This window comes from Ochotona curzoniae, unplaced genomic scaffold (assembly GCF_017591425.1).
Source record: "Ochotona curzoniae isolate NIBS_2020 unplaced genomic scaffold, NIBS_Ocur_1.0 contig_3498, whole genome shotgun sequence".
In the NCBI taxonomy this organism is placed as follows: Eukaryota; Metazoa; Chordata; class Mammalia; order Lagomorpha; family Ochotonidae; genus Ochotona; species Ochotona curzoniae.
In genome coordinates, this window is record NW_024465885.1 from 28463437 (window position 1) to 28487493 (window position 24057).

At 36.5% G+C, this 24057-nt stretch overlaps 1 protein-coding gene across 4 annotated transcripts in view; it reads left to right on the forward strand.

Annotated features, from left to right (window-relative positions):
- The first annotated feature begins 941 nt into the window (after window positions 1–941).
- LOC121156755 (multidrug resistance-associated protein 1-like) overlaps window positions 942–24057 on the forward strand; it is a 76528-nt gene continuing 53412 nt past the window's right edge. For 3 of the 4 annotated variants that reach the window (XM_040980634.1, XM_040980635.1, XM_040980636.1), the window contains exons 1-6: window positions 942–1095; window positions 4975–5036; window positions 12160–12307; window positions 12946–13088; window positions 18833–19010; window positions 22100–22354. In XM_040980634.1, the coding sequence (XP_040836568.1) occupies window positions 1024–1095; window positions 4975–5036; window positions 12160–12307; window positions 12946–13088; window positions 18833–19010; window positions 22100–22354 (858 nt within the window). In that variant the 5' untranslated portion in view covers window positions 942–1023. Of the gene's footprint in view, window positions 1096–4974; window positions 5037–12159; window positions 12308–12945; window positions 13089–13399; window positions 13592–18832; window positions 19011–22099; window positions 22355–24057 lie in introns of those variants that run through there. The other variant, XM_040980637.1, reaches the window with a different exon arrangement.

Sequence of the window (24057 nt, forward strand, 5' to 3'; positions counted from 1 at the left end):
CTGTCTCAGTGCTGGAGCGTAACTGTGCAGAATGGCCATATTACCCTGCAGAAGGTTCACGAAATCTAAATATTCACAGCGTTAAAGTTCAAGCTGTCATCTATTTATTCTCACATTCCTCCTTCTTCATGTTTCAGCTTTGATTCGTTGCTAATCCTTGTTTCTGTTAAGTTTTTCCACATATCTAGCTTGATACCTAAATTATAAAGTGATGCTTATATACTGCATACTGTAAATTTATGGAAATTACAATATTCAGAACTCTGACCTCTCTAATATTAAGGTAAAATTTATTCAATGTATTTTTAGTGTTTTTTTTCCTTCTTGTTTGAACAAACTTTTCAAATGAACTAATGAATGTGTAATGATAATAGAGGTTTTAACATATGGAAAATTTGGTTTTAAGCTTTCTAAATCATGGTGACTTCACTGAAAGCCATCAGTTTTCATTCCATCAGGTAAAATAAAATGATATTTTGGCTGGAACATTGCATTGATAAGGCAGAAGGTCATGCCATTGTGATGATGGTCAGACAGTAACCAAAAAGTTTCCATACTAAGCTATTTCATGTTTTTTTTTTTTTTTAATGTGTAGGATTCTGTAAGAAATTCGCTCCCTCAAATTCCACTTACAGTTTCCTGTAGGACACAGGTGCAAGATTTGGTTCGCAGACAAATAAATGGCACTGCCGGAAGAGGGGGCTTGACACCTCCTTTATGGGAATTTTCCCCATACAGCAGCCCAGGAAGAGTGAAAGCAGAGAACTGCTGAAACAAGTGTAAACTTCTCACTAGCGAGGCGTTCTCCGATTCTGGGCAGGTCCCCGGTCATCGCAGACACACCCAGTGCCACCCGCACCGGCCTGGGAGGGTTGGGCTGGGAGGGGCAGGCAGCTGGCAGGGCACACATGACCCGTGCCTCCTCCCACATTCCCAGCCCTGGGAGGATGATCCCCTGCCGGGAAAAGGACTGCACCTAGCAGAGCTCGCTCTTGTCCCAGCTTCTCTGGAGCCCCTCAGAACATGTTTTCCAGCCTTCTGAGGTGGGGCTCCCGTCGCTTCTACCAGCGGGTGCCGGTGGGGCTGAATACTCAGGTAAAACTCCTTTGCTATTCCTGCTGGGGAGGGGCGGGGCAAATTTCCACCCCCTCTGGGTCAGGGAGTGGAATCTGGGAACCTGGAGGTGCTCTAATGGTTTAGACTTTTAGTAGAAATCACACACACACACACACACACACACACACACACACACACACACACACAGCAAGGATTATGTGAAACCTGGTGTTGGCTGGATGTGAGAACGCATCATCTTTCAAAATATAACTCGTTCCAAGTAACAGGAAATAAGAAATTAAGCAAGAGAACTGTCATCGTTGAAGAGGTGAAGGTTGGAGGAAACTTCTGCAAGTGTTAAATCTGATTAAAATTTCCTGAGTGATTCGTATTAAAATGACTGTGTTAACGGACTTGGATCTTGGGACCGTGAGATCTGGGCGATTCAAACACTGAAGACAATCGCATCGCTCTGTGGGGTGATTCCGTGTGATTCTTCCACAACCGGAGTCACGTGTTAACTTAGCAGTCAGCAAAATGAACGCTCAGGTGGCTATTAGGAGCAATTTTCCTTAACAAAAGTTTCATTTGTCTCACTTACTACTTGCACATGGCATGGCTTTAACACTTGTCGCTCTGTAGTCCTAGTAAATAAATACGTCGAATTCAGAGGATGTTGAGCTAATTCTGGCTTCTGTTGATGATTTCAACTGTAAAAACGCGATAGCTGTTCTTCTGATACCATCTACAGAAAAACTATATATTACTTAATAATAAATTGCTGATCACCAATAATGAGTTGAAGCTAAGTCCTTGAAGCTGTGAAAAAGCCCCCTCAAGGTTATCTTCCTTAGATACATACGCTAGTGATGCCTGGCACAGTCAAGTACTGGTTTAATATCATGAGTGTAAAGGCAAAAGTGACCGAAAGCAGAACGTGAAGCTTAGAATGTGATCAAACTCCAACCACTTCTTCATCCCAAGATTTACTGCGTCCGTTCTTGATGATTTGAACCAGGTGTATTTCCTTTACTGTCATTGAATGTTGAGAGCCTCCATAGTCAGAAAACCATTTCGGATTGAACATATTTCTGTTAGATGGATTTTCTTGGTTTCTTTTTTTTTTTTTAATTTGTATTACAAATTTTTAAAAAAATCTTGATGGATCCAAAGCACATTGGAAAACTTATATGATTGCATTTTTGTGTTGGAAATTATGTTATTAACATAATAGATCTTAAGTAAAAATTCCCATCTAATCCATATCCGATGAGCATGACTTTCTGATTGGATTTCCAAAGATAGCATGCTGATCTGTGAATAGAATATTTCTAACCATTTTTCTTGTGAGTGGTGAATATCCCATCTGTTCATTTACTCATTTATCCAAACATCTTTAATATGAGCCAAGCTCTGAAATAAAATTGGAGATGTGAAGAGGAATCAACTACAGATTAGAAAAATCATGAATACATTCTTTGTGTTGGTCAGGATTGATTATCTTCACCAGATATTTTAGCTGGCTGCAGCTTCTAAAATGGCAAAATATAATGGGACTTTCCTGTGATGAAATCAGCATAAGATGCTTGTTCTAAACCTAAGAGGCTGTTTACAAGGACTCAAAGATCTCACATTGTAATAAAATATTATGAATACTGAATTATCTTTCTACTAAAGTAGCCATATGCATTAGATTTATATGATTTCAGTACTTAAACAGCAAACATTTCCCTCAGCTCACGATTCTCCAATTAGCTGGATTATGTCTTGGGTTGGATCAGCTTTGCTGCTATCTATGAGGCCTCTTTTGCATCTACAACTAGCTGGCAGGCTCGCTGGCAGGTGGCTAACCTACTACCCTCCTACTTTATGGCTGACAGTTGGGCATTATGACAAACTGTCCTGTGAGTCCCTGGGTTCTCCCTCATGTGGTTTGTCATCCCATAGCAAGCTAGCTTGAACTCAGTCATATGGTGGGTGCTCCAGCTCTCAGCGAGATTTCAGAAAGTCCCAAGGAGCACATTGAACTTCACTCCTGTTGCATTTTTATAAATTAGAAAAAATAAAAATTTGTTATATATTTGGGAGGGAAGGGAGACCGAGCAAGCGAGAGGTGATAGAGATAGAGAGAGAATTCATTTTTTGGTTCACTCCCCCAATACAGCCAGTAGTTGAGACTAGGCAAAGTCTGGAGCCCAGACCACAAGGTAGTGCTTCTGTGGGACCCAGGAGCTCGTGCCATTGCTTTCTTCCTCCCAGAGAACTCATTAACAGGAAGTAGAAATCAAATGCTAAGCTGAGACTCAAACCCACAGACTCTGATTTTAACTGGGTCAAATGGCTCTCTCGGGATTGCACCACTTGGTGGAAAAAGCTGCTCTGAGTCTGTAACCAACTTCAGTGTGCCACAAAAGAATGGTGTGTTTGGGACGGGAAAAAGAAACTTTCATTGGTGGCAAGTTATCAAATTGTCAACTTTCTGTGAAATTTGAATATACATCGTAAGATATGTTACCCAGGTTAGAGAATTTTCACAACATCTTCCCCAATTATGACAGCGGTGACAACAACATCACAGTTTATATATCAAAGTGCTTGTATTGGGTGACAATTTAATAAATATTTTATATTTGCCATCGTATTTAGTTCATGCAGAATCTATGAAAGCAGATTCCATTTAATGTAATGTTTGGATTTCAAATGATTCAAATGCCATTTGGCGTCAAAAAGAGAAAGATTTCAAGTAAAAACTCATGTTTTCTCTTGTGTACTCAAGGACATTGTCCTGTGTAGGATGGATTTACTTTGTCTAGATTTAGAACTTTTTAAATGTATTAAGCAGTTTTCAACTTTGAATATGGATCCAGCCTTGGGTTAGGGAGGATCAATACAAAAGCTACTAAAAGTGAGACAATTCTAACAAGCAAATTAACTAAGTGATCAGTGTTGTATTTAAAATCAGAGATTGATGATGACTCTTTAAAGCAAAAGGATTTAGACCTTTCCTTTTTGAAATCCCTTCCTGTACTCATTTGTACCAAGCCAAAGGGAAACATTTCTAGAACAGTTATCATCACATAATTATAAAATAGGTAGGTAAATATTTATGTGTAAATACATCAAATTTCTATTAAAAGTCTCTTCTCTTTTAGAACAAAAGATGGATTAAATATCTTTATCATCAGATATCTTTATTATCAAATAATTAAATATATTTAGATATCAAATAAAATATTAATTAAATGTGTTTAATTAAGCAAATAAGGTGTTTTAAATGTAATGTATGTGCCAAATGTGTGCTATTATATGTATGTGAATATGTGTTTTCAGAAAATGCTTCAAAAATGTCAAGAAAGACAGAATTTCAAAATAATATTTTGTTCAAAAAATTTAAACCACAAATATATGAGGAATCTTCCAAAAATGCATGGAAAAAGTGCATTGTGACAAAACTGCTCACAGATTTCAATTTTTTTTTTGCATCTAAATGAACTTGTGCTTTAATTCCAGTTCCATCTAATTCTGTTTCTATTAACTCTTTAAATGATTTAATTCTGTTATGTGCTGAACTGTCACATAATTGTACTAATTGTAAATGCCTGGCATGTGCTAATATGTTCAAGGAAATAATGATTTCATGAAAAGTGGGGCGAAAGGGGGCTTTTAGATGCGGTTTTATTATTCAGCATGATTTATTATTATGTAATCAGTCATGATGTTGGAAGAAAACTTAAAATTCCTCTAGTTCAACTACTATTCAAGAACTTCTCCACTTACTCTCTTCCTTAAGGATTATGATAACCACATATTTATAACTATTGTAATAAATTATATTTATTGCATTTTCATCTGCAGATTTTTCAACTGCAAATTAAAGAGGTTTACTTCATGTCCTACTTGATGTATTTTTCTTTTTAGAAAGAAAATCCAGAGAAAACTGCTTCACTTTTCAGTAGGCTGACCTACTCTTGGTTTACCAGGTAGGATTCGTATGAATTTACTTGTAGTACAGTATGCTGAGGAAGATATCCAGAGAATGACACCTGAACATAATTTATTCAATATAAGTATGTCTATTTTTACAGTATAACTTGGTTAAGATTTTTTTGTCTTATTACTTACTAGAAAGAAATCATAGGCAAAACTCCAAAATAGTTGCATAGGTAACAGTGCTGTTACTTTCTAAGATTTGTGTTTTGTTAGCACCACAGAGGAACAGCAAAAGTGAACTTCTTCTACAGAATTTACATTTTCAGATGAGAAAATGAGAAAATTAGAGCTTGGGGGGGGGGAACCTTTCTTCTTCTTCTTCTTTTCTTTTTGAGGGAAAGAGAGAGAAAGAGAGTGAGAAGAGGCGATATCTTCCATCTGCTGGCTCATTTTCAAATGCCTGCAACACTCAGGGCTGGGCCAGACTGAAGCCAGGAGCACAGAACTCAACCTATGTTTCATCTGAGTCAGCATCTGCTATCTGCAGGTGTGTGTTAGCGAGAGGCTAGGATTAGAAAGAGAGCCAGGACTCAAACAGTAACACTCCAACGTAAGATGCAACCATATCAAGCCATGTCTTTTTTTTTTTTTAAGATTTGTTTGTCTATTTTTTATTGGAAAGACAGATATACAGAGAGGAGGAGACACAGCGAGGAAGATTTTTTGGCCATGGATTCACTCCCCAGTGGCCACAAGGGCCAGAGCTGAACTGATCTGAAGCCAGGAGCCAGGAGCCTCTTCCAGGTCTCCCACAGATATGCAGGATCCCAAATCTTTGGTTCCATAAGCTACTGCTTTCCTATGCCACAAGCAGGGAGCTGGATGGGAAGTAGCGCCACTGGGATTAGAATAGGCACCCATATGGGATCCTGACGCATGCAAGGCGAGGACTTTAGCTGCTAGGCTATGGCGCTGGGCCCCAAGCAATGTCTTAATGGTGATTCTGAACATCCACACCAGCTAGATTTGAATCCCAGCTGCACTTTTAATCCATATCCCTGCTAATGCACTCTCAGTGGCAGAAAACTAAATTTAAATGACCTAGTACCTTGCCACACACATGGAAACCTTTGTTAAATTCTTGGCTTCTTGTTTTGGCCTAATCCTTCCCAGCTGATAGGTTCTAGTCCTGGCTCTGCTCCCAATTCAATTCCAGCTTCCCACCCACCTGGACTCCAGGAGGCGGGAGATGTTATTGCATCTACTTGGGTTTCTTCTACCAACGTGGGAGAATTGGATCAAGCATCTGCCTGCTGATTTCAGACTGGCCTAAGCCTAGTTTATCATGTGCTGGAGTGGAGCAGGTAGCATTCCTCATCCAGCGACAGAGGTAAGACAGGGCCAATCTCTCAGGTGGACAGACAGATCAGGAGGCGTTTCTAGGACACTCTGAAGACAGTGGGAAATCACTGCACAAGTGTCAACAGAGTGACGTGTGGTCATGGTGCATTTACCCAAAGGGTCTTTTCATTATTTTCCCAATCTCCATTTTTGTCTTTAAAATTCTATGATTTTCTGAACTTCACCATGACCACATCTCCCCTCTATTGACACTTCTTCAGTTCCTATTTAACTTACTCTTTTTTCAGTATTTGGCCAAACAAACCATTTTGTTTTCCATTTTGTTTGTTTGTTTCTCTTCCTTGAGCTGTTTGTTGTATGTGTCCCTTATATTCTGAATATCTTTATTTAACCTCCTTGAGTTCCCGCTCTGCTCACCATTTAAATACTAAGGATTCCTAATGTTTAATTTGTCCGTTTTTCTAATCTCTTAGTGGATCAGCTCATTCATTCTCGTGTTTCAACTACTGACATTTATTGTCAGTGGTTCCCAAATCTGTATTCTTAGGTCAGAGTTTTATCACTGGCTGAATACCACCCATCTAAACACTCTCCCTGTGATGCTTCACTTAATGTTAACATTTAAGCCTTTGCTTTCTAACTCTTCAATTTCTTCATCCAATCAGCTCTCATCTAAACAGTACTTTCCATTTACCATTTCCTCATTATCATAGATCACTTTGTGACCTGCCTTTTTCAGGAAAATCGAGTGGTTTGTATGGACAAATTTTTTTTTTAAAGAGTAAATTAAATGAGAAGTGAATATTCCACTCAAACTTTAGCAATTTATAGATTATTGATTAATAAGACAGTTTAAGGTACATATGTATACATATGTACATATATGCAAATTAAGTTGAATTATAAGGATTACAAGTTAAATCAAACAATCACTTAATGTGGCAAAATAAAAAAAATTCACACTAATATAATACCATTAGGGGACACACAAGGCAACAGAATGGTGAGAGAGAACAACACCTCAATTAACTATTTCTCTCCTGCAAGCACCAGGATCACATATGACTGCCGGTTCACGTAACAGCCATCCAGCTCCTGTCTCCTTGCTTGTGGTCTGGGATGGCAGCAGAGGATGGCCCAAGTCCTTAGGACCCTACTCCTATGCGGGAGACCCCAAGGAAACTCCTACTTCCTGGCTTTCAATCAACTCAGCTCTGGCTGTTGTGGCCACTTGGGAAGTGAACCAGCAGATGGAAAATCTTTCTCTTTCTTTTCCTTTCTCTTTCTCTTTCTCTCCTCACTGTAAATCTGCCCTTCCAGCAAAAGTAAATACATCTTTTTAAAAAGAACTGTAAATGTTAAGTATTTACTGTTAAATATACCTGAAAATATAGTTTTGAAAGTAGACCACACTATAAAAACTATGAGATAGTGAAAACATTCCTCTGCTGAAATACGAAACTGAAAGTAAATTTGATAAGCAAAGAGAGCAAATTTTAAAATATGACATTTCTTATCTTAAACGGTTGTGTCTTACTTTGTTCAAGCAAATGAACAAGCTTCAATTATTGAATATCACATTTTCTTACTTTTTAAATGTAGCATCTGAAGCTAGATAGGAAATATTTTTGTGGCGTATTGTTATTTGAAATTGACATTGTCCTGAGTCTAATTTGAGTTCTTATCTGGTGACTGAATGACAGCAGTGGAAGCAGCCGAATTGTTCAAGAAAATGTCCCTTTGAAGAAAATAGTAAATTGTATTCTGGAATTTGCTTTTAGAACTACAGACTTAGTCAGAAGTTACTTTCTCAGCCAAATTTAAGGTCTCAAATTAAATGAATAATTCAATTAAAATGTGCTCAGATGATACAATAATTAAGAACTTGCTTATGAGTCTTAATTCCTAAGGCAGTAGCTGTCGAAATAATTTCAGTGATCAAATAATTACCAAGCCCTTATCAGCAAGTAAAGTCTGTCATCAGTGTATAAGAATCATGGTCATAAAACAATCCCATATATATATATATATATATATATATGGAAAATCCAATTAAAAATTTTTTCAGTCACAATTGGGTCATTACTTTAACTGGGTATACACTATTTAATCCGTCCTAACTTTTGACATACACTAACAAAATACATGCATTAACTTGTCCCATTGTATGATTTTGGGATTGGCTGATTTTTTTTCATAGTATAATTACTTTTTTCAAGAAATATTTTGAGTCACTAAAAGTAATAAATTTATCATTTTTAGGTGCTCAAATATTACTTATCGACAAAAGTTTGTATTTTGGCTCCTTATTCTAGCTGAGCACTACTCTTTCGTTCCTTGAAAAATATTGATTAATGCTTGTCAATGTGAAATATACCCAAAATTCTTCCTACGCTGACACAATTGAAAAAAGAATGGCAATATTTCTTTTCAGGGCACTGTCTGCCATTTGCTAAATTGACATTGCTTAAGTGACCCATCTCTGGATTTTTGATGTTCAAAAATGCATGTGAAAGGAACAATTCATACTGCTCTGCCTCAGTAGGGAATAGTGATGATCCAACCAACTGGAATGAATTCCTTTGAAAAGATGAAAAACAAGAGATGCATGTACGAACCTTTTGATTGCTCCCAGAATGTAGCACAGTATTGACCTTTCTGTTGCATGCTGCTTGTAGCTCATGGACAAGACGTGTTTTTGGAGCTAGTTGCTTTCCCCCAAAATAGCTTTAATGTCCAAGTAAAACAAAAAAAAAAAAAACCAAATAAACGAAAATGCTGCATCTTTGCCCTTGTCCCAAATTATCATTTGGGAAGAGCAGACAAATCATAGAATGCAATTGTGCTACCAGACAGCAAGAGATGGGGAAGAACTTCCTACCTGGAAGAAGGGAAGTCAAGGTAGCTGAAGAACTGAGCCATGAGGACCACAATCGATGCAGCTTAGGTGTCACGTCTGCACACTGCATTATTTGAAGACTCAGCATGAAAGCCGGGTCACTTATCCCTGAACCCAAACTGCTGAGTTTTGCACAGTTCTAACTCAAGATGCTGAGGCAGTAAATGTTATTAAAAATGCTTTTGTGAAAATCAATGCAATCTTATTTTGAAAATGAATATGCATTTTATAGAATGAAAGAGAACAAGTTAATATGACATGAAAGGAGTTTATCGCTTAATATGTTTTTAAAAGTACTCTGGGGAAAAGTGTTCAGTGTGGAGTCAACAGAAATATTATCATTGGAAGTCCTTTCTTTTTACACATAAGCTTTTTGTTTCATATGAATGGGGATATCATATGACAATAGTGAAATTAGAGTAGGATGCAGGCTGTGCTTACTATAGGGTTTTAATGCACCCGAGAATCAATCATGTAAGAGTGTAGAGTAACAATGACAATGAAAGCAGTTCCATGTTGAAGTGGAGGACACTTGGTTAGGCTAATGCACCATTCTGCAAACAATTCAGTCTATACAATCAGAGTGCTTTTCTTCATTTCTTTTGAAGATTTATTGATTTGTTTTTGCGGAAGTTAGTGTGATAGAAGCATGGAAAAACAAGTCTGCTATCCACTGATTCACTACCAAATGACCACGACAGCCATTTGGGCCTAGAGGATATCAGGAGTCATGTACTCCACACAGGTGTCCCACAGTTGACAGAGACCCAAGAACTTGGATAATCATCTGTCCCCTTCCCAGACAAGGGAAGGCAGAGGTCAGGCTCGGAAGTGGAGCAATCAGGACTTCAATTGGTGTTCTGATCTGGAATAGTGGTATTGCAAGCATTTTAACCATCTCCTCCAATATTGGTCACACGTCATACAAAAACACATCTTAGTTACAAACAGCAATGTCTGCTTGTATATATTGTGGGAAAAAATGCTCTGTCACTGAATGGCAAGAAAAATATGACATATTTTCAGTGGTTTGAAAGAATTTTTTTGTATTAAATGTGAAGCAACTTTACATGACAATGCTGTCCCCATAATTTTTCTTTTATAAAAGAATGTATATATTTACTTAAATAACAGAGAGAGAGAGAGAGAGAGAGAGAGCATCTCATTAGTCTGAGCTGAATCACACAGAAGAAAAAAGCCTAGGATTCCATCTGGACCTCCCTTGTGAATGACAGGGGCCCATGCACTTGGCTCATCATCAACTGCTTTTCCCAAACACAGTAGTTAGGAGTGGGATCAAAACTAGCACTATAACGTGGGATTCAGGCATAAACACCCTAGCCTTAACCCTAACCATGTCACAATGCCAGAGCGGGAACAGCACCTAGTACGTTTCTCTCCCTGATACTCTCTGCTAACCAGAGCATTCCAGTAATAACAGAACTGATTTATGTTTTCATGAGAACCTTCTTGGCATCTCTTAAAGATCCCACTTTTTAATTTTAATTCTTTTTAATGATTTGGTTTCATAGACTCAGGGATTTCCCCTTCCATCCTTTCCAATTCCCCTGCCCTCAACTGTTTTTCTTTTAAATTATTACAATAGTCCTTCCGTAACACTCATAAGTCTGTCATTCTGCTATTTAAGTGTATGAAGATTTAGATATAGACAATAGTAGAAACCCCAGTATCCTATTGTAAAGATATATTTAACAGTTTCATTGGAAGTTCTTCTTTCATTTGGGAGTAGAGATACATACTACGATGTATCTTCACTTCTCACTATGCTATTTTCCATTATGTAATTCTTTAATGCTCTTCATAATGACAAATTACATTAGCTTTGAGGGAACATTCAAATCTCAGTACATGGCTTTTGTATCTCTCAGCACCCATGTCTTCATTTCATTAGAAAGAGGGATAGGAAGATGAAATGAGGTAAAACATGTCCCCTCTTAATGTTTTAGCTGTAAACAAAGTTTTCCCCAAGCAAATTTAAGTTACATTATTAACCCCAAACCAGGAGCAATGAAGTTATTATGACTGGTATAGCCCAATCATAATTCATGGCCCTGTGGCTGGAAAAGAGTCTATGCTAAGTTCAAGAAATTTTCTGTTGGGTAAATTAAAAATCCATGTGGTTAAGTTGATGGGGCAAGAATGGCTCTGAGCAAGTATGCTTCCTTACCCCTCACAATAGCTCTTTTGCTGTAACTAAATTCTGCGTCTTAGTTTGCTTCTGAATTTAGAGCCATGATTCTTGCATGATTATTCACAGTGACCCCAAGGCCAAGTTCTTTGAATGATAAGAAGTGGAAACACCAGAAAATAGCAGAAAACCACCATGTTTCTTAAGAAAGAATCTCAGGAATGGCACTTCTCACATTCTATTCATCAGAAGAAGCCATGTGGCCAAAATTGATCGGGTGGACACATACTCTACACCTAGTTGGCTGGTCTATAACATTTAGTGACAAAAGGTATATAAAGTCTCAGAAGAACAAAGGAACGTGGCAAATTTAAAAGTTGTATCCATTTCTCCTTTGATAAAAAGCTAAAAAGCAAAGATAAATTCTCAAGTGCTTGAATGAACAGCTTACTGTAAGCAATTGCTATTCAAACTTCAGTAAGGGGTGGAGAAGGGGAGTGATACATTTTCAAAATTTGAGATGAGTAAGTGGAGTTGGTATATCAATGAAAATGTAGCCATCTAAGCAGCCCTTAAAAACTTCAATGATCGTGGCTTATTATTGAATTCTAAAATATAATTGCATGCTTTTCAAAATGTACAATTTAGTCCTTGAAATTTTCAGCACAATACTTTAGATATCAAGGAATAAAGTTAGTGCATAAAATTATTCTAACTGGTGATTGACCTTGATGAATTGTCTACCTCATTCTTCCATTTTCAGGATAATTACCATAGGCTATAAAAAACCTTTGGAAAGAGAAGATCTTATTGAACTAAATGAGAGTGATTCCTCTTACACCGTGTGTCCCATCTTTGAAAAGCAATGGAAGAAGGAGGTTTTTAGACATCAAGAAAGGCAAAAAGGATGGGTAAATAATTATTAAATCTTACATAGGTACTACTTACAATTAGATGAAAACTTTTTTCAAGTAAGAGATATGATTGGTATTAATGTAAGTGATGATTCCAGCAGATGGTTGCTCTTGTCAAATCATGCAGCATGGCTTACCTTTAATGTTCAGGAGCAAATGTGCTGATCTTGGCATTCATACGTATCCTTGGCACTGGTGGTACAGCTGCCTTCTGTATCTCAGAGCATTCTGTGCAGGTCAAAGCCAATCAAATTTTTAGGAAAGCAAGGTCTCCTCAGCTGGTGTCAGGTATACAAACATACAAATCTTTCAGATTTTCAAAGAAAGTTTTATTTTAAAACTTCATAAATATTAATTAAGTAGTTTAAAAAGTCAGCAAAGTGATAACTACTGCTCTAATCCTTTAAGTGTTGCCATTTTATGACATGTGAAATAATTAATAAAAATTAGTCTGGATATTTTTAATGATATGGGTTATATTTTCGAGTTTAACTGAATTTGTTCTATTTTTCTTATATATTGTCTTGAAGTGCCAAAGCACTGATCATTTTACAATTAATCTGCATGCATGTTGCTTTTATTCACTGTAATTTGGTCAACTTTTCTCATGGTATCTTTTTTCTTTAATTATGAAGGAATCTTTTCACAAAGAGACACATACCAAGAAGCCATCTCTACTTCATGCTTTGTGGAACACCTTTAAGTCTGTCTTGATTCAAGTTGCTTTATTCAAGGTGTTTGCTGATATTTTATCCTTCACCAGCCCACTCATAATGAAGTAAGTTGATTTTTCTTCCCCACCATTAAACAATGAATAGATACTCTATAGTAAAAATTCTATTACAAAATAACAGAGAAGTTTTCTTGCTTTTAGTTAACGAGGTAAATGAATCCGTGTATATTAAAACTCAGGAAAGGCTAGAACAGGGAATGGAGTATGCTTGCTAAATTAGAACACACCCTTTTTGACGGTCCTTCAAAAAGTTTATGAAACAATAGAAATTATTGTAAGCATTTTCAGTGAACTTTCTGAAAATCCTTTATATATAACCTTATATAATGCAATGCAAAAAATGATTATCATTGCAGACCTGACTGAATTTTACAAGGCCTTTTCACAGGATGGTGTTTGCCTGGCATCTACTACTTGAATTTCAAGACAGTTGATGTTACACTGATAGCCTGGCTCAGTCTCTCAGAATTGTTCATACACCCAGCAGGGTTAAGGCTGAACATCTGATTTGCTGCTGGGAATGTGGAATTTTGATATATGCTAAGAAGGTACCTATCAGAGCAGCCTTCAACAAAACTTTTGTATGCTGAACTTGGAATGAGGTTGCCAGTGAGACAACATATCACATATGTTTCTGCCTGTTGCTGAGGTGGTTAAGTGTATTCTGTGTGACTCCAGTGCAAGGGGATCCGTATTTCTGAAACCTGTGTGTCTCCCTTCAGACTTCACCCATGAATCTCCTCCTTTGATTTTTCTATGTGTCCCTTCACCATGTAAGTGATTGTCATGGGTATGATCATACGCTAAGTCCTATGGAGTGACCACAGGGTCACTGATACAAGAATAGGGATAAAAAAAAAGTTGAATAAATATTGCCTATGTACTTCTCGAGTTAGGGAAGATAAAGGCTAGAATTTGAATTGCTCTAATTTTTACTAGACATGTCAAGTCATTGTTTTGAATTACATCACTTTAGTGTAAGTAAAGAGAAATACAATTTCCATAGAAGATATCAGTTATTCCAATGTTATACATGTTGCAGACAGGAAAATCTATTAGATGATATTGGAGAGGAGTGGATAATGCAGGAAGAATTCATCAAAAGAGACTGGTATCATGAAAAAAACAAGACAAGATATGTATTCCTGTTAGAATAATAATAAGGGACTTGTGACTGCTGTGAAAGGAGTATGCTATTTTTACAAGGGAAAAGAGTGAGAGAAGGGGAAAAGGAGAAATCTCTAAAGGTTATTTTCACTCCAATTTTGGTTAGGCTTCCTTGTCTATAGAACTATAAATCCTCTATCTCTGAGATTAACCCTTCCAACTCCTGGTAACAGATATTTCCTTTTGCTTTAATCCCTTATGTCATTGTCTCATGTGTTAGCAGAAATCTTAGTAACAGAAGCAATGATCAGCATTTTCCTTTCCTGCTCTGTTCTGGTATCTAATGTTGCAGAATGAACTGTGTCAAAGCTTAGTTACATCAAACAGCAGGAAATCCATTTATGGTCAGAGGCATCAAACAGGAATGGATTTTTCTCTTCACAATCTTTGGGACCTTATCTCAGCACCTTAAATAGCTGGATACAGTGGGAGCAACTCCATTGAAACCATGGGTCTTGTTACTTGGCTTTGGTTGTTGGCTGGATCAGCTTAGTTAGCCACAGGGGCTTGCGCTGGAATTTTCAGATTTGCTTCTTGGCTTAACTGCCTTGCGCCTAAGTAAGACTGGTAGAAATGGCCTAACATTGTCCCCTGTCGCTTCTTGCAAGAATCTCTCTGAATGTTTATATTGGGCATAGAACTCTCCAGGTTTTGGACTTACATAGCAACCAAATTTCCTTAGGTTAAATATTCATGAATGCTCAGAGAAGTCTTTTGCTTCAGAAACTAGGTTGGTTGTTTTATTCATGTAAATCCCTAGTTCAGTCCACATTAGTCCAAACTAAGAAAATGTAATTCAGTTTCTCAACTAGTAAAGTAGTAAGGGTTCTTCAATCATTTTTAGAGACGTTCTGATTTGCATTGACCAAGGCCAGTGCTCAAGAAATTGGAAGATTCTGTTGTTACAACAATCATTCTTAAAATAGCAGCATCATAGTGATTCAGTGTCTCCATCTTTCCCTCAAATTTGCAATATCTGGATAAGGCAGAACATTCGGGGCTTGGAGAATGATGTCCTTACGTTGTGAAATATTTTTGCAACACCTTGTTTGGTCAGACTTGCAAAACACTGAGTCAGTTGATATGTCTTTTCTCCTTGCCTAGATAACTAACAAAACGCTCTTCCGGATAAAGCCCCTGTTTTATTCAGTTCTAGTGCCCAAGCTGCCAGAACAAAACCGAGCACAAACTCATAGAACTCAAATACATTTCACCTTATGAAGTTTTTGTTTATAAATTGTAGAAGAGTGAATAAATGAAAGATGGACTTATCCAAAGCTATGCTTTTCTAAGAGACTCATCAGAGCAGATGAATAACCCAAAAAGCTTTATGTTAAGGAACACTTCAGCAATCTGAAGGGATTTTATGAGTTTATGTGGACAAATTTGGGTCTGGGCCAGTTAACTTTATATGGTAGTTTGGAGACATATTTTTTTCATATAAAAAGGAAAAGCTTTGGAGAGGAATATATCTTGAGAGGACATCATCTCATTATTACGACTCAGATGCAATCATATATATGCAATAATCCTTTTTTTATCTGCAAGGGATACATTTCAGTACCATAAAATCATGGATAGTTCTAAACATTTTATATATTCTTCCTCTACATACATACCCTTAAAAACCTTCATTTATAAATTAAGCACTGTAAGAAATTAACAAGCAAATCCAATTAAAACAAAGAACAACCATAACAATATACTGTAAGAAAATTATTTTAACCTTATGGATGTTTCTTTTTGGAATTTCCCATTAAGTGCTTTCAGTCTGTAGTTGTGTATATCATACCTAAAAAGACAGACAATGATACCATAGGTAAAAGGAGACTGTTGTGAAAATAGAGCCTTCATTAATTTCCTAGTGGAGCAGATATGTTCCTATGTGATTGCTCTGTTTGCCCTACCCTCTCCCAACTTTATGTCACTCAAAACCTAGTTTTATTGTTCATCAACCTAGTTTTCTTGTTCTTTTCTATAAATGAAACATAGGCTATTCTTAGTATTTTCTGATTTATTTTTGTGGAACCACCCTGATACCTGCTAACAGGTACTTAGTTTCTTGTTTTCCTGACTAGTTCTCCTCTTTCAGGAAATTTGACACTTAGGCACTTAGTAAGTTGCTTTTGTGAAGGTGATTTTGTGTTCCAAAGGCCAACATCTCCTAGAAACCCTTTTAGCAGCCCAGAGCTGACATTGGCATTGTGGCACTGTGCGTTAATCCTCTAGTTGCTACTGCCTGCATCCTGCGTTGATGTGCCAGTTCCAGCCAAGGAAGATCCATCCTTGTGCCTACCCTCACCCACAATCCCAACCCCTGCATATGATGTCCAAGTTCCTGAAACCCTGCCACCCACAACAGAGATCCAGAAGTTCCTGGTTCCTGCCCTTAGGAGTGAGCCAGTGCATGGAAGTTCACTTTGTGTCTCTTAACCCCCTGTCACCTGCCTTTCAACGATAGTCAATAAACCTTCATGGAAGATCCTGTTGCTAAAATATCCACACCAGGCACAGAATACATTGAGTCACTGACAATATTCGATGTTCCAATTAATTCTCAGTAAATAGAGGCCTTCATATTAGTTTAAAAAACACTGCTATTCTTGATTCTAAAGTCTGATTTTAATAAAATATTTTTGAAGAATTCTTAAAAATTTTGCCTGCTTGAGAATTTGCCAGTCAACATGGTTTTTGATTGTTTACATGTTATCTATGTGTTCAAACCTTCAACAAAAGATAGAAAATAATAGATATTTACTTTAACAGCTCTCTTTAAAAATAAGTATATATATAAAGAATGAGCTTTACAATTCAGTATTCATCAAGAAAAGTTTACATAAATAGCCTTACTCAATATGATTTCCTTTTGGTTCTGATAACCTGATGATTTACTCACAGTTATTTATAATGATGATTATGATTATTATTTATAATGATTATTATTTTTTATTTATTATTATTTATATATATTTATAATGGCAAAGATATTTTTATTATCTCTTGAGTTCATGAGAAGAAGCTATATTTTTTTAAAGATTTATTTATTTTTTATTGGAAAGTCAGATATGCAGAGAGGAGGAAAGACAGAGAGGAAGATCTTCCCATCCAATGGTTCACTCCCCAAGCAGCCGCAACAGCGGGAGCTGAGCCAATCCAAAGCCAGGAACCAGAGCTCTTCCGGCCCTCCAATGCGGGTGCAGGGTCCCAAGGCTTTGGGCTGTCCTTGGATGATTTGTCAGGCCACAGGCAGGGAGCTGGATGGGAAGCAGGGCTGCCGGAATTAGAACTGGCATCCATATGGGATCCTGGGCATGCAAGGCAAGGACCTTAACCACTATGCTATCGCACCGGGCCCAAGAAGCTATATTTACAAAATGGCTTACATTATTCATCTTATCCAAGAAATAAATGTAACTAGTTAAATAAACTAAGAGCAGCAAAATAAATGACATATGAACATATGATATCTGAATATAAGCTAAAAATGTATTCACCGTTAACTGAAGCATAAAACTGCAGATATGCAGAATTTTTAAGGTATTGTTTTCAATTACATAGATGCAGTTTTAAAAGTGAGATAAAATGTAAAATTTCAATACAATGTGGATATCATAGGGCACGACACAGTAGCCTAGCATCTAGAGTGCTCGCCTTGGAAGTGCCTGGATTCCATATGACTGCTGGTTCTAATCCCGGCGGCCCCATTACTCATCCAACTCCCTGGATCCTGCACCCGCATGGGAGACCTAGAAGAAGTTCCTGGCTCCTGGCTTCGGATTGGTGCAATCCAGCAGTTGCAGTCACTTGAGGAGTGAATCATTGGAAGGAAGATCTTCCTCACTGTCTCTTAGTATATCTTACTTCCCAATATTTTTTTTTAAGGTGGATATCATAAATTCTGTATTTTAATCATCATAGTAGCTGAGATTCAAAAGAAACCAAGGAAATTATAATGAGAACCATCTTCATTTGGGTACTCACTCTGGGTCCTATTCAGAGTGAACATGGCATCTGTAAATTTAAGAGGAAATAAGGAAAGTAGAAGAGAGAAGTTAGACGTGTTGAAAGTAATGCATTGGGCTCCTGCCATCCACTTCATTGAATTCCATGCTGGGGTCCTGGCTTCCAGCCTCAATCCTCTTTCTTGCTCTTTCTTTTTCTCACCTCTCACACTGACAACATCTCTCTCCTCAAAAAAAAAAAATCCAAAGTTAAACTATAAATTAAACCTTCCAAAACACTGAATACATGTTCCATCATTAGTAATCAACCTCTTTAGATTCTGATTGTCGTATTTGGAAGAATGAATCATTTTAAAAAATAAGAAGCTTTAAAGGTCTCTGTCTCAAATTTTCTCACATTAGATGAGAGCAGTTATTTAATAAGGTGAACATAATTATAGATTTCATTCATTCTCTAATGCCTGAGTTAAAAAAAAAAAAAGGTGAAAGATGCTAAATTCAGCAAATAATTTTACAAAGAACCTGTAGGGAACTGTGTGTGTGTGTGTGTGTGTGTGTGTGTGATTGCATAATGTTTCTATAACAGTTATCACTCACTGAGATTTAATTATTTCAAATGCTTAACATTTCTTTCTATTTCTTAAATTTTCTGACATTCAGGCAAATGATCATTTTGTGTGAACACAACTCAGATTCTGGCTGGAGTGGATATGGTTATGCAGTGGCACTTTTTGTTGTAGTGTTTTTGCAAAGTCTGATTCTTCAGCAATATCAGCGTTTTAACTTGCTCACCTCTGCAAAAATAAGAACAGCTGTAATTGGATTGATCTACAAAAAGGTATAGAACGTAATGAATTTCCAATTTGTAAATGGACTACTCCCTTATACATACATAAAGTGATTAGGAAAAAATAGAACAGTGTAGTTTAACATCCTTATTCTTTGTACATGCATTTGTCTTTCTTTAAAAGAAGTTGGACTCAACAATATTCAAATTTCTCTGTTGCTACTCTTTCCTATTGTCTTTATGCCTTCTATTTAGCCCTAATCTATTAAATTGAATGATAACCATTGTCTAACATTATATCACTGAAAAAGTTAATGGCTACATAATATTTTTATATTGTAGCTCTCATCCTAATTTATTAATTCCTCATAAAGTATGTTGTATTATATATATATATACATATTTATCACTAAAATATATTTGTGCTTTGGTCTCAGCAATGAGCTGTGTGAATTTAAAGATAAATGGGCTTAATTTTAATAGATTTAAGATATTATTCAAATTTCTGGAACAATGTTTATTTTCATTGGCTAGATGTTTAAATATCCTCTTACAGACCCCCGGTTCCACTGTGACCATTCTTCCTAGCAATATGAAGGTGTGACAGAGGGGACACCACAGCTACATCATCACCACCTCACGATGACCTGTCCTATTCAGATTACTTTTCTTGTTTGGCTGATTTTCAGGATATTTATTTATCCTTACAATTAATAAATTTGACCAAGATAACAGCAAGTGAATTTTAAACTTAGTTTAGCATGTACTTCCAAGACTCTTAGAAAATTTCTTTCATTCACAGAAAGCATTTACTATTTTTCTGTAATGATTTCTCATCATTCTTTACTTGTAAAATGTGTGTGTGTGCACATGTATTATTTTCGGATTTCTTTATTTTTACATGATACTTTAAAATATGGTGTTTATGGATATCATCTGAATTTTGATACATGCACATATTTTGAAATGTTCAAATCAGGGTAGACATTGATTTTATTCTTTGTGGTTAAAACATTCATAGTCTTTTCTTCTATAAATATACTCAGTACAATATCATTTTCTATGGTTATACATTTTATATATTATAAGCACATATCTCCGTGTATTATTTTAAATACTTTTATGTTCATAGAGTCGTATTTAGTTCTAGCTGTAGCTATAATGTTAATATATATATAAAAAGTTCCACTGATGGCAATTGAGCTGCCTTTAGTCAATAAAGTCATTAAAATGTAGAAATGGAGTTTGTATGTTGTGGCCTTTTTTTCTAGAGACTGTGTCTTCATTGTTCTAAATATTAAAGAATTGTAAATTGGAATAAATATGTGTGTATTTATAAAGACACAGTATTATACATATATCCTTATATCCTTATGTATACACACACGTGTGTGTGTGCGAGTGAATGCATGTGCTAGATCTTGAAACTTACCTGTATTCCTTGAACTTTTTTTCATCATTTCACTTTCTGCAATACATCCTTTTTCTAATTTGGGAGAAAGTTTTTTTAAAAAACTTTCAAATTCCACACAGATATATATTTCTTAAATATACTGCAATTCTCTGTGCAGTTGTGAGCAGAAATTGAAATACAGGCATCCCTTTGTATTGTTACAAAATGTATTTTTAATGGAAAATTATTGCTTGACATACACCACATAACAGAGACTGGAGGTATTTAATAGTCCAGGATTCTGAAATGTTTGACACATTCAGTTCTGAAATGAGAAACAATAGCTATTTTCTTATTGAAATTAGAAACAGCACTTAGATTTGTCTTGTTTTATTTGCAGTATTAGCTTGTCATCAACCTCCTAGGGAAAGTTACTGAGCTCTATTTGGAGGAGATATTGATGAACTCGTAACTATTTAAGTTGACTAGCTTTTCTCATCTCTCATGTAGCAGTTTTATTCTTTTTTCTTTTTTATTTCATTTTTCATGATACAGCTGTGTAGGTTCAGGGTTTCTGTTTTGTTATGCACAACTTCCCCTGACTAGTTAGTAACAGAAATGTCTGTGCTTTCCTGTGTCAAACATGAAAAAGAGGATTGACCCTAGCCGTAAGGTCCCATTGTGGGGATGCACTCATACCGCGAACTCTCAAAGCTGTACCACCACAACTCTGCTTGGTGCTATGGCCCATCTTGGTTTAAGCCCTTTTGCTAGTAGCTAGACAATGTTAAAAAGGAGTTCCACTGAGGATCCTTGATAATTATTTTCCATCTAGGCGTCTCCTCTCTGCTATTCATTCACTTAGTAAACAAAATTTGAGTTTCATATCTCATTTATGATTGCTATCTCCAGCTTCATTGAATCAATGTAATGGAAACTCCAAAAGGTTTTGGTATATAGACGACTGCTTGCCTCATTCCCAGTATAGGCATAATTTCCTCAGTACTTGGGTGTTCACTGGCAATTTTATATGGGCAGAGAATCAAACTAACGGATTTCTATCAGATCTCTTAGTTCTAGGTTAGCATTAGTTATTATTAGTTATGCTTAAGGATGTTGGATTCAGCACACAGGCACCAAATAGTCATAATATACACAGGTGGAAAGGTAAGCTCCATCAAGCTTTTTCAGCTTTCCATGGCTATTTTGAGCTGGTTTTACACTGAAAATCCACCTATGCGTATATATGTGTGGTGGGTGTTTCTAACTACACAAGCACACAATCTCTACCTTGAGGACTGAGATTCTGTTTCAAAGTTCTGCACCTTTTAGAAAAGTGCATTCATCGGTATTCATTGATTTGTTGGCATGCTTTAATACTGAAGGCATTTGAATGGAGCAGCATTACAGAGGGGTTATCAATGGAGAGGCTTACTATAGAAATCACCAGTGGTTTGCAACTTAACAACATATTGTGGGTGTTTAATCGCTTGGGAAGAAATCTTGACTACAAGATTTAGCTAAATGTTACTCTGTGAAATTGCTCAGTAGATTCCAAAGCTGTGAATTTTGGTCAGTAATTTTATCTCCTTGATTTGTTGTCTGTTTACATATGATCCCACTACTTTAATATCTGTGCATATTTTTGTAAATATATAAAATATATATTAAACGTTTTCATTCTTTGATTATAAACATGCGTCACAGTCTACAGAATTCTCAAATATTTTGATTTTTATTTTATCAGGTCCTTGTCTTATCAAATGCTTCTCGGAAAAAAAATTCCACGGGGGAAATTATCAACTTAATATCATCAGATGCCCAGCAGCTCATGGATTTCGCAGCTAGCTTCAATCTCCTTTGGTCAGCTCCATTTCAAATCCTGATGACCATATTACTACTCTGGCAGGAGCTGGGCCCAGCAGTGTTAGCAGGCATGGCAATCCTGGTGCTTGCTATACCAATAAATGCTTTCGTGGCCATTAGAATAAAAAAGCTGAAGGTAAGGAACTGGCTGCCTGATTACACATGTCAACCAAGCTAGATTTCTGGTTTGAGTTGAAAACAACCATCTAGCTAGCTTTATATATGTATGAATTCCATATTTATATATTATATGGAAAATAAAAATTCTAAATGGAAACTTTCCAAAATTACTCATTCAAGCAATATGGGAAAGATATTTATCCTGTCAAATCCCAGCTCCTAAAGGGCTGAATGGTCAGATGGGCATCAAACAAGTAAAAAAGAAAGAAAAGAAAAAGAAAGAAAGAAACTAAATCCAAACAGAGGTGGGCATTGTGGCTACAGCTTAGGACATTTGCTTGCCATATCAGACTGCCTGGTTCCAGGCCTGCTACTTCCATGCTAACTACTCAGCTTCCTGCTAATGATCTTGGGAAACAGTGGATTACAGCCAAGTTCTAGGCTTCCTGCTGCCAATGCGAGAAATCCAGATGGAGTTATAGGATCGTTGATTTAGTCAGGCCTAACCATGATCATCGCAAGCACTTGAGCAATGACATAGCACATTGAAATCTCTTTCTCTGTGTCCTCTGTAGAGAACTTTTTTTTTTTAACAACTTCTTGTCTTGTGGTAGTTCTTTATGAAGGAATGTAGCAAAGTATTAGGGGAAACAAGCATGTCATTTTACTTACAGCAGCAGGAAGGTTCTGGGAAGAAAACGATCTATCAATAGGGCAGGGGAGTATTCTACGTGAGCATCTGTGCCAAAGATACATGAAGCAGTGGGATCAGAATATGCACAGCCTTGGATCAGACATGTGGGGTTGTCTAAAGGTGGGGACTCATGGCTTACAGAGAGCAAAGGGTGACACATGCAAAAGGTTCATTGCAAAGGCTTCACAGGATTAATTCATTCTATCTTTCACCTTACTGTCAAAAAAGGTTTTGGTATTCTACCATGTCAGGCACAGGGCACTATGCTATAGGAATAGAGACATCACAACCCACTGTGATGAAGCTAATTTAAGAAACATACATACGTAGATACCAGACCTTCCTTAGTTGCCAGGGATTTTTCTGACAAAAGGATGATTCAAGTCCCAATACAAATGAAGTGGATCATCAGTTTTCCTGACAATACTCGGAAGAGCACACAATTTAAAGTTTACCAAGCGTTGATTTGTGGAATTTTAATTTCTCATTTTTGGCCATGGTTGATCATGGGTAACTGAAACGACAGAAAGTGCAACCCTAGCATAAGGAAGGACTCCACTAATTCACACATCCACAAATGTGCCATGAATATAAATAAACATATTGTTAGTCTAGTTTTTTAAATGTGTTTCCTATGCACAGGTGTGTAATGAATAATAAATGAAGATAAACATCAGAAAACTGTGTATCAGCACAGACATAATCTAGAAATAAAGGAGCAATAGTGGAATTAGATGGAAGAAGAAGATTTGGGTTTGCAGTTTAAATATGTTTAAAGGATGAAAATTTACATTGCATTTCAGCAGTTCTTTGAAATTTTCAAATTATAGCTTGTCATTATAGATGTAACCTAAAAGCAATAAACATAAACAAGAAGTGTTAAGCACTAGTACTTAGAATGGTAGGTTTGCTTTTAATTAAAATGAACATATTTTAATTAGTTTTTACAAATATATATCTCATTTTAAGCAATAACATTTAAATCTGTTTCTTGGAAATGGAAATATATTATTGGGATGATCTAG